The sequence below is a fragment of the Delphinus delphis genome, chromosome 4 (assembly GCF_949987515.2).
Source record: "Delphinus delphis chromosome 4, mDelDel1.2, whole genome shotgun sequence".
Lineage (NCBI taxonomy): Eukaryota > Metazoa > Chordata > Mammalia > Artiodactyla > Delphinidae > Delphinus > Delphinus delphis.
Genome location: NC_082686.1, coordinates 10,425,277 through 10,453,218, shown reverse-complemented (window position 1 = coordinate 10,453,218; position 27,942 = coordinate 10,425,277). Strand labels below are relative to the sequence as shown.

General features: G+C 45.7%; 1 protein-coding gene across 1 annotated transcript in view; it reads left to right on the top strand.

Annotated features, from left to right (window-relative positions):
* CLIC6 (chloride intracellular channel 6) overlaps positions 1-27,152 on the top strand; it is a 42,979-nt gene extending 15,827 nt beyond the window's left edge. Inside the window, exons 2-6 of the mRNA XM_060009804.1 lie at positions 16,888-16,997; positions 17,868-17,993; positions 18,596-18,702; positions 19,262-19,443; positions 25,013-27,152. Of these exons, the coding sequence (XP_059865787.1) occupies positions 16,888-16,997; positions 17,868-17,993; positions 18,596-18,702; positions 19,262-19,443; positions 25,013-25,174 (687 nt within the window). The 3' untranslated portion in view covers positions 25,175-27,152. The remainder of the gene's footprint in view (positions 1-16,887; positions 16,998-17,867; positions 17,994-18,595; positions 18,703-19,261; positions 19,444-25,012) is intronic.
* Positions 27,153-27,942: the final 790 nt, after the last annotated feature.

Sequence of the window (27,942 nt, the reverse complement as noted above, 5' to 3'; positions counted from 1 at the left end):
AACTGAATAAAGTTGCATTTAAATTAAAAAGTGCCTTCCCACTCTACCATTGATCTGGCATCTCCCATTGTGCATTACATAATTGCATTATACACATTGCATTATACAATATATATACAATGTATACAATATATATATACAATATATACAATATATATACAATATATATATATACAATTGCATTATACACATAATTGCATTATACACATTGCATAATTGCATCTCCCACTGTGCATTACATAATTGCCCCTCTCCTTTACGAGAAGTTTTGTTTGTGCTGGGAGCTGTTCATTTGTTTGCTCTTCTTGTTGAAGTTGCAAAAACCATTTAGGGATAATTCCACTATTTCATTAAACAAGACACTGGCAGGAGAAACTGACTACCTGATCGACTAGACATTTCTGTTTGTTCTTTAAAATGAAGCAAAAATTTTCAGTGAATATGTCATCCATGAGATCTACTACAAACTTTAATTTAGAAAACCAAATCTATTTAGTACCTAAGGTCGCTACTTTTCAGTATACCTGATTTAATTAATTAATTAGCTTTTATTGAGGTATAATTGACATACACCATTATGTTAGTTTCAGGTGTACATAATGATTTGATATTTGTATTGATTGCAAAATGATCACCACAGTAAGTGTAGTTAACATCCATCATCACACAGAGTTACAAATATTTTTCTTTCTTGTGATGAGAACTTTTAAGATCTACTTTCTTACCAACTTTCAAGTCTGCAATATGGTATTATTAATTATAGTTGCCATGCTGTACGTTACATCCTCATGAATTGTTTATTTTATAATTGGAAACTTATACCTTTCGGCCCCCTTAACCCATTTCACCCCCATCCCCACCTCTGGCAGCCATCAGTCCATTCTCTGTATCTCTACGCTTGTTTGTTTGTTTTTTCTTTTTTTTAAGATTCCACATATAAATGAGATCATATGGTATTTGTCTTTCTGTCTGACTTATTTCACTTAACATAATGCCCTCAAAATCCATACATCTTGTCACTAACGGCAATATTTCAATCTTTTTTAATAGCTGAATAATATTCCTTTGTGTGTGTGTGTGTGTGTGTGTGTATACGTATGTATGTGTATGTGTGTGTATACATATATATACACACATATACATATACCACATTTTCTTTATCCATTTATCTGTTGATGGACACTTAGTTCGTTTCCATATCTTGGCTATTGTAAATAGTGCTGCAATGAACACGGGGGTGCATGTATCTTTTTGAGTTAGTGTTTTCATTTTCTTTGAATAAATACCCAGGAACGGAATTGCTGAATCAAACAGTAGTTCTATTTTTAATTTTTTGAGGAACTTCTATACTGTTTTCCACAGTGGCTGCACCAATTTACAGTCCCACCAACAGTGCGTGAGGGTTCCCTTCTCTCCACACCGTCTGCGACACTTGTTATTTTTTGTCTTCTTGGTAATAGCTATTCTAAAACAGGTGTGAGGTGATGTCTCATTGTGGTTTTGATTTGCATGTCCCCGATGATGAGTGATGTTGAGCATCTTTTCATGTGCCTGTTGGCCATCCGCATGTCTTTGGAAAAATGTCTGTTCAGATCCTCTGCTCATTTTAAAATCAGATTGTTTGAGGTTTTTTTGCTGTTGAGTTGTACAAGGTCTTTATATATTTTGGATATTAGCCCCTTATCGGATATATGATTTGAAAATATTTTCTGCCATTCAGTAAATTGCCTTTTCATTTTGGTGATGGTTTCCTTTGCTGTGCAGAAACTTTTTAGTTTGATGTAGTCCCACTTGTTTATTTTTTCTTTTGTTGCCTTTTCTTTTGGTGTCAAATACAAAAATTGTCACCAAGACTGATGTCAAGGAGCTTTCTGCATATGTTTTCTTCTAGGAGTTTTGTGGTTTCAGGTCTTGCATTCAAGTCTTTAATCCATTTTGAATGAATTTTTGTGTATGATGTAACACAGTGTCCCAGTTTCATTCTTTTGTATGTTGCTGTCCAGTTTTCTTAACACCATTTATTGAAGAGACTGTCCTTTCCCCATTGTATATTCTTGCCTCCTCTGTTGTAAGTTAATTGACTATACATGCGTGGGTTTATTTCTGGGCTCTCAGTTCTGTTTCCACTAATCTATGTGTCTGGTTTTATGCCAATACCATATTATTTTGATTACTATAGATTTGTAATGTAGTTTGAAATCAGGAAGCGTGAGCTTCCAGCTTTGGCCTTCGTTCTCAAGATTGCTTTGGTTATTCAAGGTCTTTGGGATTTAATTTTATATTTTGAATACCTTTCATAGCTATAGTGACCAGCTGTAGTAATTAATATGGCTTCTTAAAAGTGCCTTGAACTTTCTGGAATGAGATCTGACAAGCATACCTTTACAAAAGGAACTTTAACGACTTTGCCACTTCATCAAGCACCTGTAGGAAGGCGTAGAAAGTGTTGCCAAAATGGACCCTTTCATGCTGTGTATGAGGAAATGGACAAACAGTGCCAGCTTGTGGGAAGGTTAGAGGTTTCTGGGACTGGTGTCCTCCCCTGGGTTGGCCCTGGGGAAGACAAGAGTAACCAGCACCATTTCTTAACAGACAGTGGCTTTTTTTCTAGACAATTCTCTGAGATTCAGGCTTTTGTGGAAGGATGATGTGGGCATTTTTAGACAGGTGGATTCTCCCAACACTCACATATCATACCATACAGGTGATCCCTGCCTTCTACCTGGAAAGTTAATCACAGAGCCTCTGATTTCTGCCATCTTTCAACGTTAAAAGGAAAGCATTCTAAAATCCACAATGAGAATTCCCTCAAAACCCTTTAAGATGTTTCTGATTAACTGACTAGTTTCAGATTGCACAAAAAATATTATAAAATTCCCAGTCTCCTCCTTCCCTGACCCAGATCTATACAACTTTCATAAGTTGGCCATTGAAACCAACATGAGTGTCTTTAAGGCACTAGACTTTCATCTTTGTAAGTAGATAGTTTCAGACCTTTGGCCTCCTTAAAACTTATGAACATTACAAAGAAAAATAGAGAGGGAGTTTGTTTATTTTTCAGGAAACTACATGTTTCTAAAGAATTTTGCAAAAGAGCTAGAGAATTCTGAACAAACTGAATCTGAACACTTTTAGAGAAAGTCAGAATTTCGTTTTCATGGTCTGCTCTGCCCAGAATATGGGGTGACCCTACTCTCCCACCCACCACAATGAGAGTCCAGAAATAATTTGCGGATCTTCAGTTGTTATTTTCCTATCATGAGCAAAGTGCGTTCAAGTCAGCTGCTGTTCTCACAGAGAGTTGCATTAGTAAAGGCATTACCTTTTGGGTCCCAATTGTGTTTGGTACACGGTTATTGCAGTGCCAAGGACAGGAAGACAATGCCCTCTTTGGGTAGTTTTCCTGTGGGGTCTCAAGGGGGTCATGGGTATGGAAACCAAGGCACTCTAGTCTTTCCAGGACTTTCCTGGTTTTAAAACTGACAGTCCTGGGTAGCAGGAAACCTGAGTCCCAGGCAAATTGGGAAGGTTTAGCCTCCTACCGGGCCTAAAAACTTATTTGTGACATCTTCCACCAGACCCTAATGAGGAATGGGTGTGTTTAAAGGGAAGGTGAGAAGTCGGAAAGTGCATCTCAAGACCACTAGGAGGCGCTAATAACTTCTTGAAGACCTTGCACACCTGACGCCAGAGTCCTTTTGAGAAGGCAGGTTCTAAAAACCATAGTCAGGAGCCAAGATTGAAAAGAGCAAAATGTCATCTTGAGAGGATGATCTGTAACTGTGCCTTGTCAGAGTTTTGGCCAGATGTGTCCTCAGATCGGTTTTACCAAATTAAAAAATTGGGGGGAATATACAGCCTGCTGAGTCAAGTAGTCAAGCCCCCTGTGTTAGGGGCTCGTCCGCCAGACTCTGTGGCCCCACAGGTGACGTGGAGGAATGAGCAGACCTCCCCAGAATTCAGATCAAAAAGGCTGTTGTAATTCACAAGTCCACACAGAGGAGCTGTGGTCTTGGCTTGGCTATCGGCGGGCTCAATACAGAGCTTCTTCAAATGACAACGTTGCAAATCCCTGGCACATGAGGAGAGGCTCAGGCAGGAAGTTTCTAGAAACAGGCTAAGTGCCGCCTACTTCAGGGTTCACCCTTCTGTGTGACTGCTGTGCGGTTGATCCACTGCGTCGTCTTAGGAAAAGGTTGAGGATTCCCATAGGGAATCATTAGCTATGTTAGTTTTCTATTGCTGCTGTAACACATTACCACACACTTGGCGGCTTAAACCAACTCAGATGTATTATTTGACGGTTCCGTTGGTCAGAAGTTTGACACAGGTCTCACTGGGCTAAAACTAAGGCTCCAGTGGTCCTCCATTTCTTTCTGGAGGCTCTAGGGGAGGTCCATGTCGTTGCCTTTTCCAGCTCCTACAGGGCACCTGCATTCCTTGTCTTGGGGCCCCCTTTTCTTCATCTGCAAAGCCAGCAACATTCATCTCTCTGACCGTTGTTCTCTAGTCAAATCTTCTCTGACCACAGCTGGGAAAGGTCCTCACTTTTGAGGATGCCTGTGACCAGACTGGGCCCACCTGACAGCCCAGGGTAGCCTCCCTATCTCAAATCCATAACCTCCGTCACATTTGCAAAGTCCTTTTTTGCCATTGAGGTAACATATTCACGGGTTCTGAGTATTAGGATGTGGGCCTCTGAGGGGCCATTATTCTGCCTACTGCACTGGCAAATAGACTTTGAACTTGTTCTTTCACATTCTGTCATTGTCACCCCAGGCCACGGCTAGAATGAGTTGAGGTCAAGCATAGACCTACTTGGAAAGTTAATTGGTGGTTATTTTCCTGGCGGCTTCTGAGATTGCCCACCAGTCCTTAACCAGTGCCTTCTTGGACTCTGAAATGAGAAGGGCAAGTCCTAAAAGTCCTTTTTCTACAGCAGGCAGTGGTCTTGCTTTGTGCTCAACACTCTGCTGTTTTTATTGAAAGCTGTTTATGGCCAAGATTAGGCATTTGGTTCTACCTGCCTTAAAAATCCCAGACCCAAACTCTTTCGGCCACATGACAAGGAACAGGCTACGTGGGCTGTGTTGGACTGGATTAGAGTGGTTTTGACAGGATCTTTCAAGGAGTACCTTGACGCTGCCTGCCCTGCTGGAAGAAGAAGTGGGCTGTCTGCACAGCTTTGCTGGACTCCCCAGTTCTCACAGGGGGATGCCAGCCCTGCATGGCTGTGTGCGTCTGGGAAGGGGGTGCTCTGTTGTTAACCTGGCAGGAAGACTGTTTGCCTCCAAGTGCGGGGCTAGGGGATGCAAGACAAGCTCACTGTCGTCTTGACTTCTAGCACAGGTTTCCTAGGGAGGGAACAGAACATGTAGCACCCAGCCAGAGGCTCCCTCCACGCCCCCAGCCCACTTGGCTACCAAAGTTGTCCCCCAGGACTGTGAAATGTCCCAAGCACTGTTTGTCCTTTGCACTTTTCACTTGCTTCTGCTGTGTGTTTTATTACAATGGATTCCTGCAAGTCGCCTCCAAGTCACCTTACTGAAAGGAGGTGGGGTAAAACAAACAAGCAGACTACCCAGCCAGTGCCCTTTGTGCTGAGGAGGGGCCCTGCTGGCGCTGGAGCCTCTCCATTTGGACATGGGCCAGGGTCCAGAGTGGGATGAAGAGGACAGCCTCTAGCTGATTCCTGGGCTCAAATCCGACTGTGAGACCTTCTCACCTGCGTAATGAGATAGTAATGGCACCTACATCTAATAGGGTTGCTCTCAGGATTCACTGAGTTAATTAAAGCAGAGTGTTTAGAACTACGGCTTGCAGAGAGCAAAGGCTATGTAAGTGTTAGTTGCTATCATCATCATCATCATCATTTCATAAAATAGCCTTTTTGTTTCTAATGACATTTGTAAGTGACAGATCTGAAATCTGTGAACTTCTTAAGGCCTTGGGTGAGCTATTTTGAGAAGATGAATCTACTTATGTGTCTTCTTTTTTAGAATGAGAGGTGGGAGCTGAATTCCAAGCTGATACTTACTAATCACACTGATCTTTCCAGCCCTAAGTTCCCCAGAAGAGGTGTACACTCAAGTCTGCCAGGTTTTCTCCCAGCCGATGACCTAGGGGATACCTAGAAGGTTTTCCTATTTGACTGGGACAGAAGTTCTTGCTGTTCTTTTTGACCCGAAGGGTAATATGGAGGATCAAACAGAAATCGTGGTCTTTGTTGAGATCAAGTTAAGGATTTAAGGATGAGCAGGTCATGGTTTCTGGCCCACTAGCGCGGTGCCCTTTGGTCTGGAGTGTCTGTTGCACCCGGCGATGGCTATTCTGGGGTGGGTTTGCCACCTGAATTGCACCACCAATTTGTAAGAGTTTTTCATCATTTTATTTCTTAGATCTCAGTGATACTCTGCCCTTTTCCCTCTCTCTGTGCACTTCATGGTTATGATTGTTAATCTTAAGAAAGCGCTATGCAAATATACGTATATCCACATGACAGTTTTTTAAAATCTCAGCTCTTTATTGACGCTACTCAAATAAGGTAGGTAATCTGATAAGGAAAAGAAAAACCAGAAACAAACCCCAAATCAAGCAAGAATACCAAAAAGAATTCAAGGTTTGCATCCTCTAACTTAAGAAGAAGGGGAAGGCACTTAGTCGGTCTTTCCTTTTGCTGGTGTCCAGTCTCTCAGGGCCCCCTCAGTTTTCGGAACCAAGCGCCACTAGAGGGAAACAGGAAGTTGACACATATTAATACGTGAAGGTGTGGAAAGGTGAGTCTCAGCCTCCGCACGTGGATGTGTTCTGACTTCATTTCAGTTTGCTTATTTTCTTTCTTACCTAGAGCTTCAGAGGCTGAACCTAACCGTGTAGAATCGATCTTGACTGAAATACTAAACGATTCTTCCAGCGGCTGTGGTTTAACATGGGCTGGTACTCAGCTTCCAGAGTATCCACAAGGGAGGACAGTTTCTTTATTTATCTGTTAATTTAATTTAAATTAGTTTTTATTTTTATTTATTTTAAAAATGTTTAATTGAGGTATACTTGACATACGTTATATTAGCTTTAGGTATATAACATAAAGATTCAATATTTGTGTATATTTTGAAACGATCACCCCAAGAAAGTGTAGCTAACATCCCTCACCACACATAGTTACGACATTTTCTTCTTTCTTGTGGAGAGAACTTTTAAGATCTACTCTCTTAGCAACTTTCAAGTACAAAATACACTTTTATTAACTATAGTCACCATGCTGTACCTTACATCCCCAGGACTTATTTATTTTATAAATGGAAGTTTGTACCTTTTGACCCCCTTCACCCATTTCACCTCCCCCTGCCCCGCTGGCAACCACCAATCTGTTCTCTGTAACTCTGAGCTTTGTTTTGTTTTAGATTCCACGTATAAATGAGATCATATGGTATTTGTCTTTTTCTGTCCTCAAATACCCTCAGAGTCTATCCATCTTGTCACTAATGGCAGGATTTCAATTTTTTAATAGCTTAATTATATTCCATTGTGTATATATACACCACATTTTCATTATCCATTCATCCACCAGTAGACACTTGGTTGTTTCCATATCTTGGTTATTATTGATAATGTACAGTGAACATGGGGGTGCATATATCTTTTCGAGTTAGTGTTTTTGGGTCTGTCACACCCAGAGCTGGGCAATTCTGGGGTACAGTTGCTGCCTGAACTGTACCACCGATTTTAACTGCTTCTCTTTCCCGAAGGTGGCCTGACAGCCGGGAGGGGAAATGCCGTTCCTGTATTAGCTGGCTCTGTGCAATTTGGGGAGTTTGCCAGGCTTGTCTTAAATTCCCGCGTCCTTTCCTCACCCCAGAAGGCCTCAGCCTCTGTTCATCTGTTCTCCCTCCCGGGGAGATGAGAGTCCCAACTCCTCAGCATTCAGGAGATCAACTACCCAATCTGATCAATCGGTTATGTTCATCTGTGCTGTTGGTCTTCTGATGAAGGAGGAACAAAACCCCACTTCTAGGTTACTAGGAGGTCGTTAATAATGTTTTTGACCCTCACAAAAAATAAAGCTCTCACCTGGGTGGACAGTAGGGTGACCAGCCGTGCCACATTGCCTGAGGCTTACTGGGGGGGTTGAGGGATTTCCGACTTTAAAAATCACAGTCGCAGGCAAACCGGGTCACCCAGCGATTGTCCTTTGGGGTGGGTGAAGAAAGCAACCCCAGGACAGGCAGTCTGGGGAGGGGATGGGACCGATAAGGCTGGGCTTGCTGATATCATCCTCAGGGGTGAGGCGTGGTTTCTCTGTGTTTAAAGGAACTCCTCGTGACAAGGAGCTTCTTAGAACTTTTGAGAACAGTGACCATTGGCTCCACAAGGTGAGTTTTCCTGGAGTGACTTCCGTGGGCCTGACTGTGCTGCCAGGGGAGCTGGAGGAAAATGAATGTGTCATGGGCACTGCCGGGGAAAAGACAGTTCATCACTGGCTCTACAGAGGCTGATGCGGTCCTCCCTGAAGGGATGGAACCAACAGAAAATAATTAGGAGACAGTTTGGTACTAAACCAGGCAGAGCCGACTGTATTGTCAGTGAACTTCAGAAAAAGCAAAAAGAAATGCCGACCAGAGAGTCATAGAAAAGGATACAGAGCTGGAAAAAGTCACTGACCTGACCTGAGCAGGAGTGAGGTGGTAGCAGGTGGATAAGGGGGATTTCAGGAAGGGACGTGGGGTATGTAAGGACAGCATTTAAGGGGAGTAACTAACTGGCTTGACAGGCCGGCATCTATTAGATGGTGGAGAGGAGGGGAGGGGGAGGGGGGAAGGCAGAGGAGGGAAGGAGGGAGTCAGAAAGGAAGGGAAGGGGGAGGCAGGTGGGGGGAGGGAGGAAGGAGGGAGGGTGTAACAATGTTTCCGCATGTCAGGCATCGTTCTGTGTGTTTTCTCTTAACGTCTAATTCATTCTCACCCAACATGCAGGGGCAGGTAAAATTAACCTTATGGTGTAAATGAGCGAAGAGCTGTGCTGGAAGGTTAGGTACTCTGCCCCGGCCACACTGCTCGATAGCAATGTAGCTGGAATTTGCACTTGAGCAGCATTCCAGCAGAATGAGCTAAGGACAGTGGCATCCGGGTTAACCTTATCCAGGATACGGGGAAAGATCGGAGGGGCTAGGAAGCCCAGGCAGAGAGAGCCGGCAGGAGGCTGCTGCAGGAATCTGGGTGGGAGGCTCGGAGACCCGGGCAGGAAGGATTTCAAAGGAGGAAGGCTGTGCTGGGGTCTGAGTGAAGTTCAGGAAAAGGGCGAGAGATCTGGTTTTCATTGTGTGGACCTGGAAAGAAGCTGGGCCCATTAACTGGATCCAGTTTACAAGAACTCGAGTGATCTTTGTTCACCTAATCCAGCTTGGATTTGGGGGCAGGTTATTTATTAGTCTCTCTGTGCCTCAGTGTTCTCATCTGTAAAATGGAAGTTGAGATAGGACATCTTACTCTCCAATGGAGTTGGAGAGGACTGACTCTGATCACGTCCATAAATAGTTTGGAAGAGTACTTGAAATCAGAGTTGGTCTTCAAGAGGTGTTAGTTTTTAAAAATCACCTTCAAAATTGCTGATTTGGGAGGACATTTTCTTCAAAAACATTCTTACTGGACAAGGAAGAGATGGGATGGCTTGTTTCTCCCCAGTTAGTTAGCATAGCCTTTCTCCACGGGGATCGGCAATTCCAGCATGTTGAACGCCAAGTCCTGATGGAAGAGTGGTTGCTTTCTTCTCTCATTACACGGAACCCACTCTCCCCCAGGTGATCACAGACGAAAGACAGAGGCCTTTGGTGTCACTTCTTGAAAAGTAAGCAGCTTCCCTGGGCTTGTCAACCCTGCCATCGGTCAGGTGCACCCAGTCCTCCTGATGCCCTTTCCTCTGGACTTTTCCCCAAGAGGTCTGTGTAACTCCCAGACACGAATGCCAGGCCAGGGCCCTCCTATTTTGCCTCCTGGCTAAAGATCTGTTTGCTTTTGCAATTAAGAAAAAGACTTCAGTTGTTAATTTTCACTTGGAATAGATATAGGAGGTGTTAGGTTTTTGGGGAAAAAAAAAATCAGTGCTCCTTTAAGGCCTATACGGTTTGGCATGAAAATCACACTAATTGAACCTTGTTAAAAAGTACCCTAAGTCCCATAACTGTCTGTTCTGGGGCTCTCAGATTTGGAAGAGTAATGATGATGACGGAATAGCTGCCTTTATTGGGTGCCCAGGAGACCCAAGCGTATCACACAGAGATCTTACAAGGCATAGGGATTTTTATCCCTATTTTTTAAATGGAGAAACTGAGGCTCAGGGAGAACAAATGAATTGCCCGAGGCCACTCGATTAGTAAGTAGTGGGGCCCAAGTTCACACTGGCTCTACCTGGCCCCGTACCCATTCCCCTGGACAATGTTGTCTCCAAGAGACCTCATGTTGCTCAAAATGGAAACGTCAATGTGTCTGGCAAGTGGAAAGAATTATACGTTTTTTTTCAACTTACAGATTATTCAAAATCAGGAAGTCTCTGGGGCTTCCCTGGTGGCGCAGTAGTTAAGAGTCCGCCTGCAGATGCAGGGGACACGGGTTCGTGCCCCGGTTCGGGAAGATCCCACATGCCGCGGAGCGGCTGGGCCCGTGAGCCATGGCCGCTGAGCCTGCGTGTCCGGAGCCTGTGCTCCGCAACGGGAGAGGCCACAACAGTGAGAGACCCGCGAACCATAAAAAAAAAAAAAAAAAATCAGGAAGTGTCTGACGGATTTAAATACTGCATTTTAAGTCAAACCGCTAGTCCAGAAGGCTTGGGGGAGACTTTGCTGCCCATGACTTGGGCCCTTTGGGCTCTCTCAACCATCCCCCCTCCCCCCCTCCTCTCCTCTCCTCCATCTCCATCCCCCTCCCCTCCCCTCCCCTGCCTCCACCTCTTCCCCTCCCCCTCGCTCCTGCCCACCTTCGGTTCTTTTCCCTCCAGTTGGATGCCACTCTCCTTGGGTGATCTCTTAGTAGTGAGAAGTTGTGAGCTTCTAAAAGGGAAAAGTTCATGGACATTGATTGGCCCAGCAAAGAAAGAGGAGAGAGGCCCAGGGAGGCACTTTCTGAAGTGGACCAGGCTCCAGGTGCATGGGAACAACGGAGTTCAGGCCCTTAGTCATGCTTGGAGTGTTTACTGTGTGCCAGGAACTCCACCAGGGCCGGCAGGAGCTGCCCGGATGAAGGAAGGTGGGTCCCTGGCTCCAGACCCGTGTCGAGGGTTAGGGACATCCTGGCCTTCCTGCCTGCTTCCACATGGGAGCAAGAAAAGACCCAGGAGGAGTGTCCCCCACCTGTCCCACAGGCCTTGTCGCTGGGTTGGGACAGTTTCCCTGGTCCTGACCTGCTCCAAATGGCAGGTGGACATGGTGGGTGCAGGCTGGGGGGTACGTGCGCAGACACTGCACCCACATTTCTCTTTACAAGCACTAGCTACTCCAGTGCCCTGAACTCATGGTGGTCCCCCTCCCGTCCTCCTGGGGTTGAGTTTAGAGCACACACATTCAACGAGAGGTGCTCATGCAACCCTGACGTCATCTGTAAAGAGGCGTGTGCATGGGAAGGACAGCATCTGTGGACCGGGGGTGCTGGCTGACTGCCCAGCTTGGAGGCCGGATCTTTGTGCTTGGCCGTGCTGGGCAGTTTCCATCGCCAGGCCCCAAAGCACGCGAGACTGTCGTGCTTTCTGCAAAGGACCCAGGAGGAATTCAGGGAAATGTGTAGGTGGGGCTCGGAGGGCGGGAGTCGGTCCCACCTGGTTGGCTGCAGCTGTTTCTCTCTGGCTGTGCTGTGTCCCGCCTTCAGCCGGACCAGCTGCCAACAGAGGAGCATTCTGGCCGGCCCTTTGGACCACATTGTTCTTCCTGGGGAAGGACTGATTCTGGTGGCTGCCCGTGGCCTCCCACGTCAAACTGTCTTCTGACTCTGGCCTCCTCAGATCAGCTACTGATTCTATTCAGCCTCAAGTCCCTCCAGATCATTGGAAACACACGGCCCATTATTACTCACCAGTTTTCTCTGGGTCCCTGGGATGGAGCGAGCCAAATTAGCTCTTTGCCCCCAGATCCCTCCTGCTTTTCTGCAGGGACAGGAACACTCCCCCGCACACAGGATGGCCATCCTACCTCCTTGGTTGAAAGCCAGTTCTCAGAAAGGGGACAATTAGAATATTTCCAATTTATTGCCTCTTCCTTTATCCTCCCTCCATCCGCAAATCACTTTTTCATGACATTTACATAGAGTAGGGACAAATGCTTCCTTCTCAGAATGTGTTTACCATTTAGGCCCTCATGGAATTTTCTAGAGAGAAGGTAGGGACCAGAAAGAAGGTGGGGAATCAGGTGGTGGGTGCATGACCTGTTCTGGTGGGAAGGTCAGAGAGGGGTGCTAGGGAGCCACCAGGAGTATCTTGAGGGGGTCATCACCCCTTGGTCAGGTCTGGCGGGGGTGGGGGTGGGTGGGTCCCTCAAAGGGAGTGGCGAGTGGGAGTCATTTTAGTGGAAGGTGTGGTGGGTGGTCCCCTTCCGTGTAACTACAGACCAGCCCTGGAAAGGTCGTCTGGCGGAAACCGAAAGCACTGAGAGGAAATTTAAAAAAATGCTCCCCACTGATTCTAAATGGAGTGAGCGTGCAAAGAGTAGGTGGGAGAGGCTCTGATCTGAAGAGGATCTGCTGACCTTTGTAGCGACATTTGGACCTTTACACCTCAGGCCGTGAGTGGGGACCCAGCAGAATCACCAACGTTCTTGAACGCCGCTGCTGGGCTCAGTGGCGAACGGAATTTCTCAGAACGTGTCAGAGGCACCAGTGTTTTTCTTTTGAGAATGACCGTCGTCGTAGGCGCTCAACAAAGTTGCATTTGAAAGGCAGACCTCCAAATCCAGGTTATCCAAGTGCCTGGGTCTTCACTGGAAACAAAAGACACTCTGATCTCTTAAACTGCCTCATTTGATTTTAATCAGAAGTGTATACATACAGAATTTCCCCGTAGGTTGAGAGCTCTGCTGAGAAATCTTAGCCCAGAGTGTAATTAGCCTGAGAGAATTAGCGGCATCAGAAAATAAAACTGCATACGATAAAACGTCCCGATTATGGCAACAGTGTCGGTTATTCACCCCTGATGTCTATGTGTGTACCCCATCATCTCGTCTGGTGATGACTGTGACCAGAGCGACACTCTCCCATTGCTGCCCAATAATGGGCAGTGGAGATGGTATATCTTTGCCTTTTGCCAGCACATCCCAGCACGGAAGCACATTAAAGTAATACAATCAGGCAGCGAGGCGTCCTAGTCCCTCCCACCATGTTCCCGTAACCCCCACATGTACAACAGGCTGAGACAGAAAAAAATTTTATTTTAGAGCAATTTAAGATGAGGCAACACTGGTTATGTAAATCCTGTTTTATGGGCAGTCGTGGCAGCTGGCTAATTCTTCTAAACTGCCTAACAGCCTTCAGTCCAGCAGCTGCGCTGGCTTGGAACAATTCTGTTTGAAGGCCACACGGGGGGGGAAATGTACAGTCACGGCTTTTATCACGATCTTCTGGGCTGTGGGCGCTATGGCCGTGCAGACCGTTGTCCCACCTTCCTGGCACCCATGTTAAGGACCAGTTGCAGTTCTGGGAAGGAGCCTGTTAAGAAGGCTAAGTTTTGATGGAGTGGATGACACAGGCCATTGGTATATTTTAAAATATGAATTGCTCCTACCCCCTTTTTATTTCTTCTAAAGGGATAGCTGCCGGGATTCAGGAAAAGGTGAGAGCAATTACAAGGGAAAACACTGGCTTGAGTTTGAGACCGTGAAAGAGACAGAGTGAGGCAGAGAGACCCGTGCAGAGTAATTATTCTCCAGATGCTGCTGTCCCAGGCACAGGGTTCTTGCTCAAGGTGAGTTTCATCAAGAAGCCCGGTGAAGAACGCCTGGGCTCAGCGGGGATCTTGCTGAATTCAGAATGAGTTATTCCAGGATTTCCAAGGTCAGAGACACAAGGCAGAAGGAGAAGAACAATTGCCCCACTCTGAAGAACTTATCTCAGACTTTGCTGAGCTTAGTGTAACTACTATAAAAATAAGAGGTTTAAAAGCTGCAGAACAAGTCAGGACTGGCCAAAATATGTGCCTTTGTGTCCCAGCGCTTTCATCCCCCCTTGGCCCCCTTCTTTGGCATGACTCTGCCCAAACCTACAGTGGTTAAGAAGGCACCATGATTTAGGAGGGCTCCCCGGCAGGAAGCCGCTGGGAGTTTTATGTAACTCAGCTCTGCGCTGGTTCTTTTTCCAGGACAGAGCCGAGGACGAGACAGGGCAGCCTTCAAAATGGCCATAAGGCTATGGGACCAGGTGGCCAGGGGGCCGCCTGCAGGGCAGTTGTGATGACTACTTGGATGCTTGGGTCCTAGCTGTGCACCTCCCCCACCCCTCAAGCTCCAGGAACTTCAGGCTCCAGCTGGGGGTATTCTCAGCCCTTCCCTCTACTGGGGGGGAAGGGAGAGCTGGAGGGGTTGGAGGGGGTGAAGCAAGTACCCAGAGCTTAGGGGTCTCTGAAGTCACTTATCTGAATCTGTTGGTGCCTCTTCAGGTGTATTAAGTTCATCCTTTATCTTTACACTTATGCAGCTGTTTTTATCAACTAGGAGGTCTTGCAAGTCTTCTTATCAACAGATCATCCAACTGGGGGGTTTGAACCGTTCTGTCCTATGCACTGATCATAACACTGGGCCAGCCTTCCCTCTTGTCCAAGGTGGGGCTGACACCACTGACCACAAGCATCACATCACCTTGGGGGAGCTTGTTGAAAATTCAGATCCCTGGACCCCATGCAAGACCCACTGAATCTGACTCTGTATTTTTAAAATTAATATTTCTGCTTCTTTTTTGTATTAAAATATAACATGCAGTAAAGGAAACAAACCTTAACTAAGACTTAGTCAATTCAGTATACCCACCGTGTAGCCACCACACAGCTCAAGCTGTAGAATGTTGCCACCACCCAGAAGCCTCCCTCTCAGCCTTTCCAGACAATACCTAGCTTCCAAAGGCAACTGCTCTTCTGATTCCCGTCACATAGAGAGGTTTGCCTGTGTTTGAACTTCACCTGCGTTGAATTATGCAGGACTCTTTTGAGTCTGGTTTCTTTCCCTCCACATTATGTATGTGAGATTCATCCACATTGTGGCTTGTAGTAATAGCTAATTTTTTCCACTGTGGCGTCTTGTCCTACCATATGAATGTACTATCATTTATTTATTCATTCTATTCTTCATGGTGTCCAAGTTGTTTTCAGGTTTCGGTTATTACACTAAAGCTGCTAAGAACATGCATATAAATGCTTTTTGTGTTCCTAAGCACTATTTCTGTTGGGAGTGGAATAGCTGTGTCATAGCATAAATGCATATTTATCTTGGGTAGATAATTGCCAAACAGTTTTCCAGAGTAGTTGTAGCAGTTTGCACTCTCACTGGCAATGGATGGGAATTCAGTTGCTCTGCATTCCTGTCTGCACTTGATATTGTCCGATCTTTTCACTTTAGCCATTCTGTAGGTGTGTAGTGGAATCTATTTGTGGTTGTAGTGTGCATTGCCCTACTGGCTAGTGATGCTAAGAGTGTTTTCATGTGCTTATTGACCATTTGGATTTTGTCTTTTGTGAAGAGGCTGATCAAGTCTTTTTAACATTGGGTCTGGGGTCTCTTATACTCTTCTTTTATAGGGACATCTTGTTATTAACAACCTCTCCGGGTGACTTCGGAACCTAATGACAGAGAACCACCTCTGAAGTTCTCTTTAAGTTGTCCAGTTTTCTTAAGGCATCATTTTCCTTTCTTCAATTCCCAAACCACAGCTCACTTTCTGCCTTGTGTCCTTCTGTTATTCAGGTTATAGATTCACTGCTTTCCTCTCAACTTTCCTTGAACTGCATGTGGCAGAAATGGACTTCCTGGATTAAATATGGCTGTGTTTCTGTCATCGCAGTCTGGCTGAGTCTCCTGGTCTTTCCGTCAGCATTTTGTTATCACTGTAACCTTGCCAGAGACGCATGGGGTGGAGAAAGATGGGAAGAGAAAGAAGAGTGTGGGAACTCCCCCAGGAGGATGAAGCCCCACGGTTCCCCTCTCTTCTCCAACGCCTGCCTTTCTCCTCTCCCAGGAGCCCACAGGAAGGAGGATGTCTGTTCAGTAATTTTCTGTGCCTGTGTCTCAGGGATGTGTGTGTGGATGTGACCTGCTTAGGTCATCAGGGAGGCACTGTTTCCTATCCTTCCACCCTCAATGTCTACTGTGCAACAATCTACCATCTAAATACAAATGCTCCCCAACGGATGAGGGGACCTAAAATTTTTTACAGTGTCCGGGGGTCTAAGAACTCGTATAATCCAGCCTTCATTCTAGAGATGAAAATAGTAGAGAATACTGGGGATGGTGTCTCCGTGGGAGAACCTGCTGGTCTGTTTTTATGCATGATCATCCTGGAAAGAGAGATGTGTTCCTTCTAAAGAGATGGAGGGAGGGAAAGAGCATGTTTTCCTTCTTTGCCTTTAGTAGCAAAGGGGCTTCCCTCTTGCCACTCTTTGCCTCCTTGTACTGCTATTCAGAGGCCCAGCATGGCAGGAAGTGGTGAGCTGTGGGAAGGAGAACAGAAAATGCTCAGCGAGTGCATGTGTGTCCTCCCTTCCCCTCCCCAGCTCCCACTTGGAGGCTGGTGGAGGGGGCCTCAGAAGGCTATTTACAGTATCATCACCATTAACGAAAATTCATCATGATTTTGTGTGCATTGCATAGCAGAGTCTGGCATTTCTAACTGTGAGACTGGCTCTGATAAGGATTTCTTTTTCCATTTGTAGGCTGGTTGTGATGGTGAGAGTATTGGAAATTGCCCATTTTCTCAGCGTATCTTTATGATTCTCTGGCTAAAGGGCGTCATATTTAATGTGACAACGGTGGACTTGAAAAGGTACGACAGGGTTTGTGCAGTATTGAAATAACTGTACCTAATTCCCTATACACACACACACACACACACACACACACAGATGGAGACACACACACAGAGACAGACACACACACAGAGACACACACAGGCATACAAACAGACACACATGCAGGCACACAGAGACACAGACACAGAGGCACACACAGACACCGACACACACACACAAACACACACACACTTCTAGGACCCATGGGTGATATTGCAGGCACATCCATCCCGGGTCAGGACCCTGGATTGAAGCAGGAGTAGTGTGGGCCACACAGTAATTACAGAACGGGATCAGACGTAATCCAGGAGGAGTGGGGGTTGAGGGTGCGCCATGAAAAGCCTGCTCTGCCAGTTACCGGTCAGCTGTGAACCTCTCAAAAGCCTGTCCGAGGGCTTCCCTGGTGGCGCAGTGGTTGAGAGTCCGCCTGCCGGTGCAGGGGAGGCGGGTTCGTGCCCCGGTGCGGGAATATCCCACATGCCGCGGAGTGGCTGGGCCCGTGAGCCATGGCCGCTGAGCCTGCGCGTCCGGAGCCTGTGCTCCGCAACGGGAGAGGCCACAACCGTGAGAGGCCCGCGTACCGCAAAAAACAGACAAACAAACAAGCAAAAAAACCCAGCCTGTCCGAGCACCACTCCTGGCTGGTAACACTGGGGAGAGTTAACGTTTCACCTCCGTCTCCAGATAAAGGGCCACACTTTCCTCACCAGTAGGACAGTTTGTAAACCCACAATCGCCTTTGAAATCCTCAAGGGTGGTTTCTCTTAAACTGGGGAGGACACAGTTCAGCCTTGGAAATGATCCAAACAGTGGCGCTACCAACGCTGCCCTTCCCTCCCACCCAGGAAACCCGCGGACCTGCAGAACCTGGCTCCCGGCACCAACCCGCCTTTCATGACTTTTGATGGTGAGGTCAAGACGGACGTGAATAAGATCGAGGAGTTCCTAGAGGAGAAGTTAGCCCCCCCAAGGTGGGCCTCATCAAAACCCGTGTTCACCACTCGCTTGTCACTTCTCCCCGTTCACAGACAATTCCGTGTGTTGGTTTTCTCTGGCCACGGTATCTACTTCCCGAGTTGTACCTGTGACGTGCCACAGAAGGCACAGCGAGATTAGAAACGCTGAGCTTAGGTGGCTCGGATTTCTTTGCTCCGCACCTGCGGTTTGGCAATTAGGGGTTGTCGGCAGGAAGTGGGGAGGAAGTAGGCCAATGTCACGTGGGTGGGTCGCTTCTGCTGGAAGGTAAGGAGCGGGTGTTAGCACGCAGCATCACAGCGGGCTGGACCTGGAAGGGAACCTCCTAGTCCATTACCTCTATTTCAGGAGGGAGGGAACTAGACCAGTAAGGCCAGTTGGGGCCCCGCATCCCAGGGTGAGAACAGTCCGTCCAGTGCTTTTCCCCTGGACGGCGTTGCTCTCAACTTTGAAGATGGAAAGATTAGGCAAACATTCAAGGGGCAGTTTTCATGTTTATATCCACTCAGAGAATGTCACTTCCTCCCCCTGCCTCACATCGTATTCTCCTAACTCAAAGATGGCTGATCTGTGATACTCTCATTTTGAATTTTTCAAGGTACCCTAAGCTGGGGACCCAACACGCTGAATCTAACTCTGCTGGAAATGATGTGTTTGCCAAGTTCTCAGCATTTATTAAAAACACCAAGAAGGATGCAAACGAGAGTGAGTCCCTCCCATCTTCCTGTTTTCTGCTTTCTACTTGGACCTCTGCTCCGCCTCTAGTGTGGCTTCTTATAAGATCTTGGGAATTCTGACTCGTTTCACAGTGGGGAGGGACCTGTACATAGAAATGAGGAAAAAGTACCTCTGACCTTGACACATGGGTTTCAAGAGATTGAGTGCTTCTTCTAGAGGTGGGGAGCCCAGAAAACCACATTTTAGGGGAAAATAATGACCACCAGGGATTCCTTGCCGCACCACGGGACTCAGTACGAATGAAGCTTCTACTGCTGCTTACTTCATTGTGTGATTTCCATAAAGATTTTTGAAGAAATGAATGAGTTCTAGAAGTAGCAGTGTTGTGTAGATGGCAGAATTACTTTCCAGGGAGAAGTGAGTCCTTTATTCAGATCTCGTAAATCCACTTCTCTCTTTCCCAAGTCTCCAATGCTCACTGGCCGTGTCTCAGGAAGGCAGGGACAAACTCCTTCTTCGGTATCTAGAGAGAGGTGACCCTAACTCCCATGGCTCACGTTAGTCATTTTTTGCCCTTCTGTTTCAGTTTACGAAAGGAACCTCTTAAAGGCCCTGAAGAAGCTGGATAATTATCTGAACAGTCCTCTGCCTGATGAAATAGATGCCTACAGCACCGAGGAAGTTACTGTTTCTGGAAGGAAGTTCCTGGATGGGGATGAACTCACGCTCGCCGACTGTAACCTCTTACCCAAGCTCCACATTATTAAGGTTTGTCCTTCCTCTTACCTCAGGTGCTGAATACATGAATGGGGCTTTGTTTCATTTTGTTTTCACTTGTGTTTTTGCCAGACATCGAAACGATCTAAAATGCGGACTCTTGCATTTAAAAATCTAGCTTGTTTCTGTTTGGGGCAGGCAAGCCCCAAGTTTCAGATCTGTGGATGACATTCTCAGCTGGTCCTCAGAGGTTCTCAAGAAGCATCTGAGAACGTGGCTCCCATCCTTCCATCCTCACTGCTTCTCTTTTTGAGTCTCACCCCCGGAGCCTAAAGAAAAGCTATGTGAAAGCAACTTGAGGGAATACATTGATTATACCTGGTGTTTCATGAAGCTCCAGGATTGGAGATGGTGTGTGGAATCTGCTAGTATTAAAATGTGAACTTGGGGAATTCCCTGGCTGTCCAGTGGTTAAGACTTGGTGCCCTCACTGTGGTGGCCCAGGTTTAGCCCCTGGTTGGGGAACTAAGATCCTGCAAGCCGAGTGGCCAAAACAAAACAAACAAATAAACAAACAAACAAAACAAAACAAAAAAAACTGAGCCAACCTGGAAAAAAAAAAGTGAATTCAGTCAATTGTTGGTGATGGGCAGGGTAAGCCTAGCCCTGTCTAGGGACAAGAGGGTGTTGGTTCCTATCACCGACCCCTACAGCTGGGGAGCAGCTGACAGCTCCTTGGCTGGACCTCTGCCAGGTTTGGCATCCTGTCTTCCCAGGTGGTTGACTTGGACTTGTGACAAGTCCACACTTGGACTCCTTAGTTATGGCTGCTCTCAGAAGTGCCCCAGCCTGTCTATCACTTACAGGTGTTAGTTGTTATTATCATTATCACTGTTGATATGTCCTTGGTCCTCAGTAGCCTCAGATGCCCCAGGAAGAAACTCAACCCCTGTTCTGGGGCATCTTTATTATTCAAATCCTACCAGCTCCAGAGCTAGGTCCTTGGTATAAGCATAGGGGAGATGGGAGAGAAGACACAGGGAAATACAAGTCAAGGACCCTGTGTTCTAATAACACATTTAATTAGCACTTAGAAATTTACAAATTAGGTTCACACAGTCTGTGGCATTGATGTCCTGGGGGCTACTAGCCACCCCTGGTTACTGCAAGTCATTCCCTTGCCTTTCTCTTCCTTCCCTACTCCATCCCAGTCCTTGCTACATTTTTCTTCTTTCTTCTGTCTTCCTTGTTGCGCTCAGAGGGTACCAACTTGAAATTCCAGCCTTGAAGACACCGTTGATCCTGTAAGTGAATGTTCGTTTCCGTAGCTGTGCCAGTCCTCTGACACTTAAAATTAGCGAAAGCATCTTAACCCCTCAAACCTGCTACATTGGAGATATTCTAAATTGGACATTTGGGAGCCATTTTCCAACGAGTTATTTATGTAGTTGTGTTTGGTTTAGTCCCTTTACTGAATGTATTCTAATCATTGCTATGACCAGTGCGGCATGACAGAAGCACATGGAGGTTAGGGAGGGAAAGAGAAATACACACACACACACACACACATACACACACACACAATTGCCACTTATTTAGCCCCTATAAAAAAAGAGAGTTTAAAATGTCAGTAGAGGGGTAAACCTCAGAGTAAAATAAAGCAGTCCAGGGCTCCAATATAAGACCTAACTGCAAAATCTTCAAAGCCAGTTAGCACTCAAAATACCAAGCAGCTTAGTAATCTTCCAGGATGGAGCATTTCTGAAAGGAAATGAGAATCAGTGTGAAGGAATTTATGGTAAAAAGATGAGAGAATAGAGGAATTTATCATTTATTCCCTTCCTGAAACCCAGCAAAAACATTATGAAGGACTAAAACATTATCTCCACCTTTTATAAAACTAGACTTAGAAACTTCAGCCAGTGTGAGGGCTCACAGAGCCTAGGCATGCTTCTCTAGATCTTCAGCAAGGTTCAGATGTCTCTAAAAGTAAATATTACAGCCCTGAAATGCCCAACCCAGACTTCTTTGTTTGAGGACAGGGCACGGAGTGGGCCACGAGAGAGGCAGGACCATCCCTACAGAGCTGAGATCTCTGTGGAGGCAGAGTTGAAGGCGGAACTGTTCAGAGGCGCCATCTGTAGGTTCACCACCGTCCTCTAATGCAAAGGTACAGGGAGGGGAGGTGAAGGGGAGGAGAGAAGACAAGTGGCATTCTGCTTTGTGACTGCTGAGCGGAGAAAAGAAACAAGCTCTGAACAAGTCAAAAGAAAGACTGTAAGTTATCTGAGCTCCACTTTTAGCCATGGTGACCACTTCCTAATCTGTGAGCCTCAGAGTGGAGGATGCACTAACCTTGACTTTGACCCTGACTGTAGCCCTAACCCTAATGTGTCCCTGGGACAGAGTATAGAGCAGTGTGTGATGAGCGGGTATTTGGGGGTAAAATCCATATTGGTCTACCTGCTGCGCTGCCTCACTCCCTTTGCCCACCACACTGTTTTTAAACAAATGGTAGGTCCAATAGATCCGCCCATTAAAAGATGGTTAATAACCAGAAAGAATCCAAGTGGGATTTCTATGTGAACAGAGATGATCCAAAAGGAGGGGGGAAAGGTTAAAGAAAGAACAAAAGAGGAAAAGGCAGATGAGAAACACGTATCTGATAAAGATTGCTCCAGTAAACCAAAGAATTTTTCAGACAGATACTTCTCTGTGGCCTGAAAAAAAATGAAAGAGAACCTTTGGTGAAAACGGTCAAAGACGAGTCACAAGATACCAAAAAATATAATGTCACAAGGAAGATGGGAATCAAGCTGGTAGAACTAAAAAACACGCTTAAAGCAAATAATTTCAGAAACAAAAGTGATGTTAGAAGTAGCAAGAAGTGGAAAAAGACATTGCAGAAATTCATCAGACATCAGAGGACGGGCCTGAGAAGATTATCCCAAATCGGATGGAGAAGAAGCACGAGGTAAAGGGTCATTAGCGAGACCCCATAATCAGAAAAAAGAGAACAGGAAAGAAAAAAGAGAGAAATAGAAGGCTCAAAGGTAAATTATTCTGAACTAAAGGATGACCTGAACCTTTAGTTTAACATGCCACGATTAGAAAAATATTGCCCAGAACAATCGACACACTATCACATATTTGGTAAATTACTGAACTTTGAGGATAAAAAAGAACCTTTGGGTGTCTAGATGATGATGATGATGATAATAATGGTGATGATGGTAATAATAATAATAATAGTAATAACAGTAATAAAAGATAAAACCACCTACACAAGGAGGGAATTCAGACTAGCCTCATATGTCTCTAGGACCACATTAAAACCCAGGAAACAGTGGTTTAATAGTTAAAGGATTAAAAGAAAGGTTGTGTGATGTAAGAATTTTATATCCTTGTAAATTGTTGTTTTTACCTAGACTTCTGGTTTCAATGAAATAAGCACTCCTGAGCCAATTTTAAAAATAGAATTGCTATATAATGAAATAATAAAAAATGATAATAAAATAAGAATCCAGGAACAGAGAAGGTGTGTGATATAGAAGGATTGATGCTAAACATAGAACCTATTTAAATCTAAAACCAGAACTAGCCTAAACAGCAGTGGGAACTCTAGCTACTGGAAAGAAACAGAATGTAGTAAACTTGGCTATTTTACACCATTGGAAGGAGGGTAAGGGAGCAGGAAAGAAAAGAAGTGTAGGTATACTAATTTCCTCATTTGTCATTATCAGGAGTAAGTAGAGATCATCTAAAGTTGATAAATCAAGAAATAAAGAATTCTTATTATTTAAAGTTATAGAAGAAACGACTGGAAGAGTTAAAACAGACCATAAACCTTCTAAACCAGCAGAAAGGGAAACCCATACACACACATGAACACAAAAATACTCACAGGAAGTTGGAAAACAAAGTATTACATTCATAAGATATAATACAAATACAAGCTTATGTCTGTGAAAGGCATATAGATAACAAACTTACTCAGAAATGCTAAAATAGAAAGAGGGGCAAAGCTCAGCCAGGCAAATGCAAACGAAAGGAAAGCAGAATTCTTGACATCAACATCAGGAAGTTTGAATTCAAGCAGAAGATGTTAAATTAGGAGGCTCTCTGAAAGTTCTGTGGTCTTGTTTTACTGCATCAATAGCTCCTGGCCTCCAAAATCTGAGAAATAAGTCCCGAAGTTCTTCTTTATTTTTATTTATTTATTTATTTTTTTGCGGTACGCGGGCCTCTCACTGTTGTGGCCTCTCCCGTTGCGGAGCACAGGCTCTGGATGCGCAGACTCAGTGGCAACGGCTCACGGACCCAGCCGCTCTGCGGCATGTGGGATCTTCCCGGACCGGGGCACGAATCCGTGTCCCCTGCATCGGCAGGCGGACTCTCAACCACTGCGCCACCAGGGAAGCCCCCAAAGATCTTCTAATTGGTGATACATTCCATGCTCACGCCATCCAAACGTCCCAGGAGCCAATGCAATGGAAAGGAACAAAGCAGAATGGGCCGTTGTAACCCTGGGTCCTTGTTATGGGATGAATCATGTCCCCCCAAATTTATATGTTCAAGTCCTAACTCCCAGTACCTCAGAACGTGACCTTATTTGGAAATAGGGTCTTTGCAGATGTTATTAGTTAGGGTGAGTAGGATGGGCCCCCTAACCCAACATGACTAGTGTCCTTATAAAAGGGAATTTGGACACAGACACACCAGCACAGGGAAAACGCCATGTGAAGATTGGAGCTGTGCTCCCACAAGCCAGAACCTGGGGGTGGGACCTGGAACAGGTCCTTCCCCAGAGCCTTCAGAGGGAGCCCGGCTCTCCTGACACCTTGATCTTGGACTTCTGGCCTCCAGGACTGTGAGAGAAGAAATTTCTGTTGTTCCAAGCCACCCAAGCTTGTAGTGCTTTGTTAAGGCAACTCCAGGAAACTCATACTATCTCCAACAGTATACACCCTCTTTGTGATGAATTCCCCAACGGTACCCTTCCAGCCAGAGGAAACATCTCACATCATTGTGTTTTCATGATGTTCATCCTCAGCTACCCTGTCCGTACATCCACTATTTCCACGAGAATAAGAATAAGGATTTTTTGCACACGGTAGACCCACAGTGAAATGATCCTGTCCGGGGCAGAAGGATAGAAATCCACAGGAGTGACATACACAGCTGTTTGGGATTTCAGGAGGTGAGGCTCAGCAGATAGGAAAAAGAGAGGGCACTCCACGGTGATCCTGGCACAATCTAAACTGAAGATCCAACAGGAACCTCAGGCACCAGAAAACGCGGCAGCAGAAAACAGGGAGAGACAACTTCCAGCAACACAAAGAGAAATCCGCTGGAGTGCGGAGCAAATTCATGCCAGTGCATCACAAGGACTGTGTGATACATTGGTGGGCACGGTCGTGTAGAGCCTCTGTTTTGAGTTCCACGCTCAGTATGCCCCGTGCAAACTCAAAATGCAACTCAGAGAGGCCCAAACGGCTGTAGGACGACATGGCAACTTGAGAAGCAGAATATATCACACGCCTCAAAAGAATGGATTGTCTGATCTAACTGCCTATGTTGGTGGGTTGTCCCTTTCTGACTATTTCCTCTTCATTTTCAGATCGTGGCCAAGAGATACAGAGATTTTGAATTTCCTTCTGAAATGACTGGCATCTGGAGATACTTGAACAATGCGTATGCTAGGGATGAGTTCACCAACACGTGTCCAGCCAACCAGGAGATAGAACACGCATATTCGGATGTCGCGAAAAGAATGAAGTGAAGTCGGGGTGTTTTCTGTCTCATCTCGGTCGTATGAGCTAGACTATGAAAAGAGTGTGTCCTTTGTGTTTCCCTCCCCAATAACCATCCTTTGCAAAATAATGCCCATATTTTAACAGTGCACAGGCCATAGCGTGATCCACTCAACACCAAATGATACAGAGTCTTGTAATTTGTCAACTCGTGTATCTGAATGATACCAGTATCTGTTGTTATACACACCAGTTATCCAGTTTATATTCATTTATGTCTTTAACATTCTGGGAGCTGCAACACATGCCCTGAATATCTGTCATCTACAATATTTAGGGCATGTGTTTTGCAGTTTAAGTTTCAAAGCAAACAAGGTTCGGTTCAATTCCGCCTTTATTTAAAAAATTGTATCTGTCTCTGATCATTTTTAATCATGCATAGCCTATGTTTTTCTGCTCTAAAATAATAGTTTAATTTTTTTCAGAACGAAAACTTTGTTTTTCTAATTACAAAGTACACGCTTATTTTAATATTTTAAAACAATGTCAGAGGGTATAAAGAAGAAAGAAAAAAAATCACCTAAACTTTCACTACACTTAGATAACTCCTGATAACTTATTGGTGAACATCTTCCAAATCCTCAGACTCTCTCTTTCTCACACACACATTCACACCGCACATAAGTTCATGCCTCCGTGGTATTGTGTTAGTTTATTTTCAAGGACCGGTGAGGGGCCCCCTTGGTAATGCCTTGATGGTCAGCCATAGAGGACCTAAAACAACAGATTCAGCAATGCAGAGCTCAAGAGGGCGCTTGTGACCAAGTTTCACAGGGATGGAGAACTGTAGGGTCACATACCCACAGGGACTTGCAGGGACAAGCGGGGACCGGAAGCCATGGAGTGTCCCCATCTGCCTTGTTCCTGCCTCCATGATGCCACTGCCCCTCGTTCCAGGGAGGGGATGGAGGAGGGTACCTGTCAGGGGCCTTCTCTTGCTCCCCGCCTCTCACAGAGACCATGCCTTCAGGAGGACTCTTGACATCAGCTGTGTGTTGCAGAATCTCCGTGCCCTGTGTTGAAATGTGGACCAAGCACATCTTGATCCCTTCTGATGGCCGCTCTCTCCAAGACATAACAGCACTGCGCCTCTTGGGCCATGATGCCGTGTAGGGCTAGCCCGGATCCGGTTGTTTCTCTGCTCTCTCTAGTGTCATTTCGAGGTCAAGCAAGGAAAATCCAGAGAGATTAGATTCATGGCGACTCCTCTTGGGCAGTTCTGGCAAATAGTCATGCTGGGGAGGAAGTGGAAACTGCTGAGTCAAAAGAGTTTCTGGTTCATCTGTGACTTGCCCTGCCCCATCCGTGAGCCAGCCCCTCAGGCGCAGCTCCCCGTGGGCTGGGGCCCGGCTCCGAATCAGGCCTTGGAGCACAGAATGGGAGGCTGTTTCCACACTCATGGAGACTCACTGGGTTTGAGTGTCATCTGCCAGGCTGTGTCCCGTTGACATTTGTACACACCTTCCGGAAGATCTGCTTGTCCAGTAGGTGACAGCATGTGGTTGATGTTAAACGCTCGTTAGAAAAAAAATACATACACCTGCTCACCGGGCGATTCATTTGGAAGAGAGGAAAATGCATTAACAGTAACCCTTCTGGGATTTAGTGAAAGATGTCTAGTGAGAGAAACAAAGTCCTTGAGATGGTGGCCACTTTCTCTCCCCTCTTGCTGGACGCTAGGGTTTTACCGGGGCGGCCGACCCCAGCCCTCCACTTGCTTTGTTAGCCATGTATTTTCAGAGGTTGTGTCTAGCATGTGCCACCGTGATTCCTGTTTCACATCTGTTTAGGAGTCAGATTTTTAAGGTGCGGTTTACCGTGTTACCTTTAAACTTAGTAAATGAATTGACTACCTGATGTTACTAGTGCAAACTTTGTATTTTTAGAGGTTAAAGTAATCTACACAAACTCCGTGATGCCTTAAAAATTAAATGAATTATAAAAATGTTTACATGGAACCCATATCTTTGATTTTTCTTTTTTTTTACTTTGCATTCTCTACTAAGATGTCGTGTGTGTGTGTGTGTGTGTGTGTGTGTATCGTTTCACCTGATCCCCTGCCTGATGGGAAAAGGTGGGGGGTAAGTCCCAGGATATGATTTGCCCCAGGACACACATCACTAAAATCACCCTGATCTACGCCACCCTAGGGATAGTCCTGTACTATAATTCTCTTTTAAAAAGGTAGGATGGGATAGGAGTTAATACTTACAGGAACTTTAGAAAGGGGACCCCACTGAGACTTAAAGACATAAAATGAATGGGAATGAGCTTCCTTTAAAATGGCAAGAGCAACTCTGAACCAGAGATAATCAGTAGTTGAATTCGAGATTATCTGTATTTGAATTGTGACCCACAAAGACATTCTAATGGAGCCTTAAAGAGGTCTGAGAAAACACATGTGACCTGTCCTTGTCCAGGTGGCTGAAATAGAAACCCTGCGGACTGTTCCATTTTTAAGTGTATTTGTAGGAAATCGGCTGGTTCCTGGCAGCCTTCCCCTCCCGGGGGCCCTGCCCTGCACACCCGCTTCAGAGGCCCCTACAAAACTATTCATATGTGGGAAGGTGGGAAATATTCCAGGGCTGTTCAGCTAGCTTAAAGTCTTTATTAGGTGTGGGTTTTTTCCAAACGACATGCATTTGTTCTTCCAAACATACCATGCAGAATGCAAATACAAGCTGTGAGTACAGCACTCCTCTGAGGCTGATCGTGGGACGGTTCTCAGGCTGAGGGG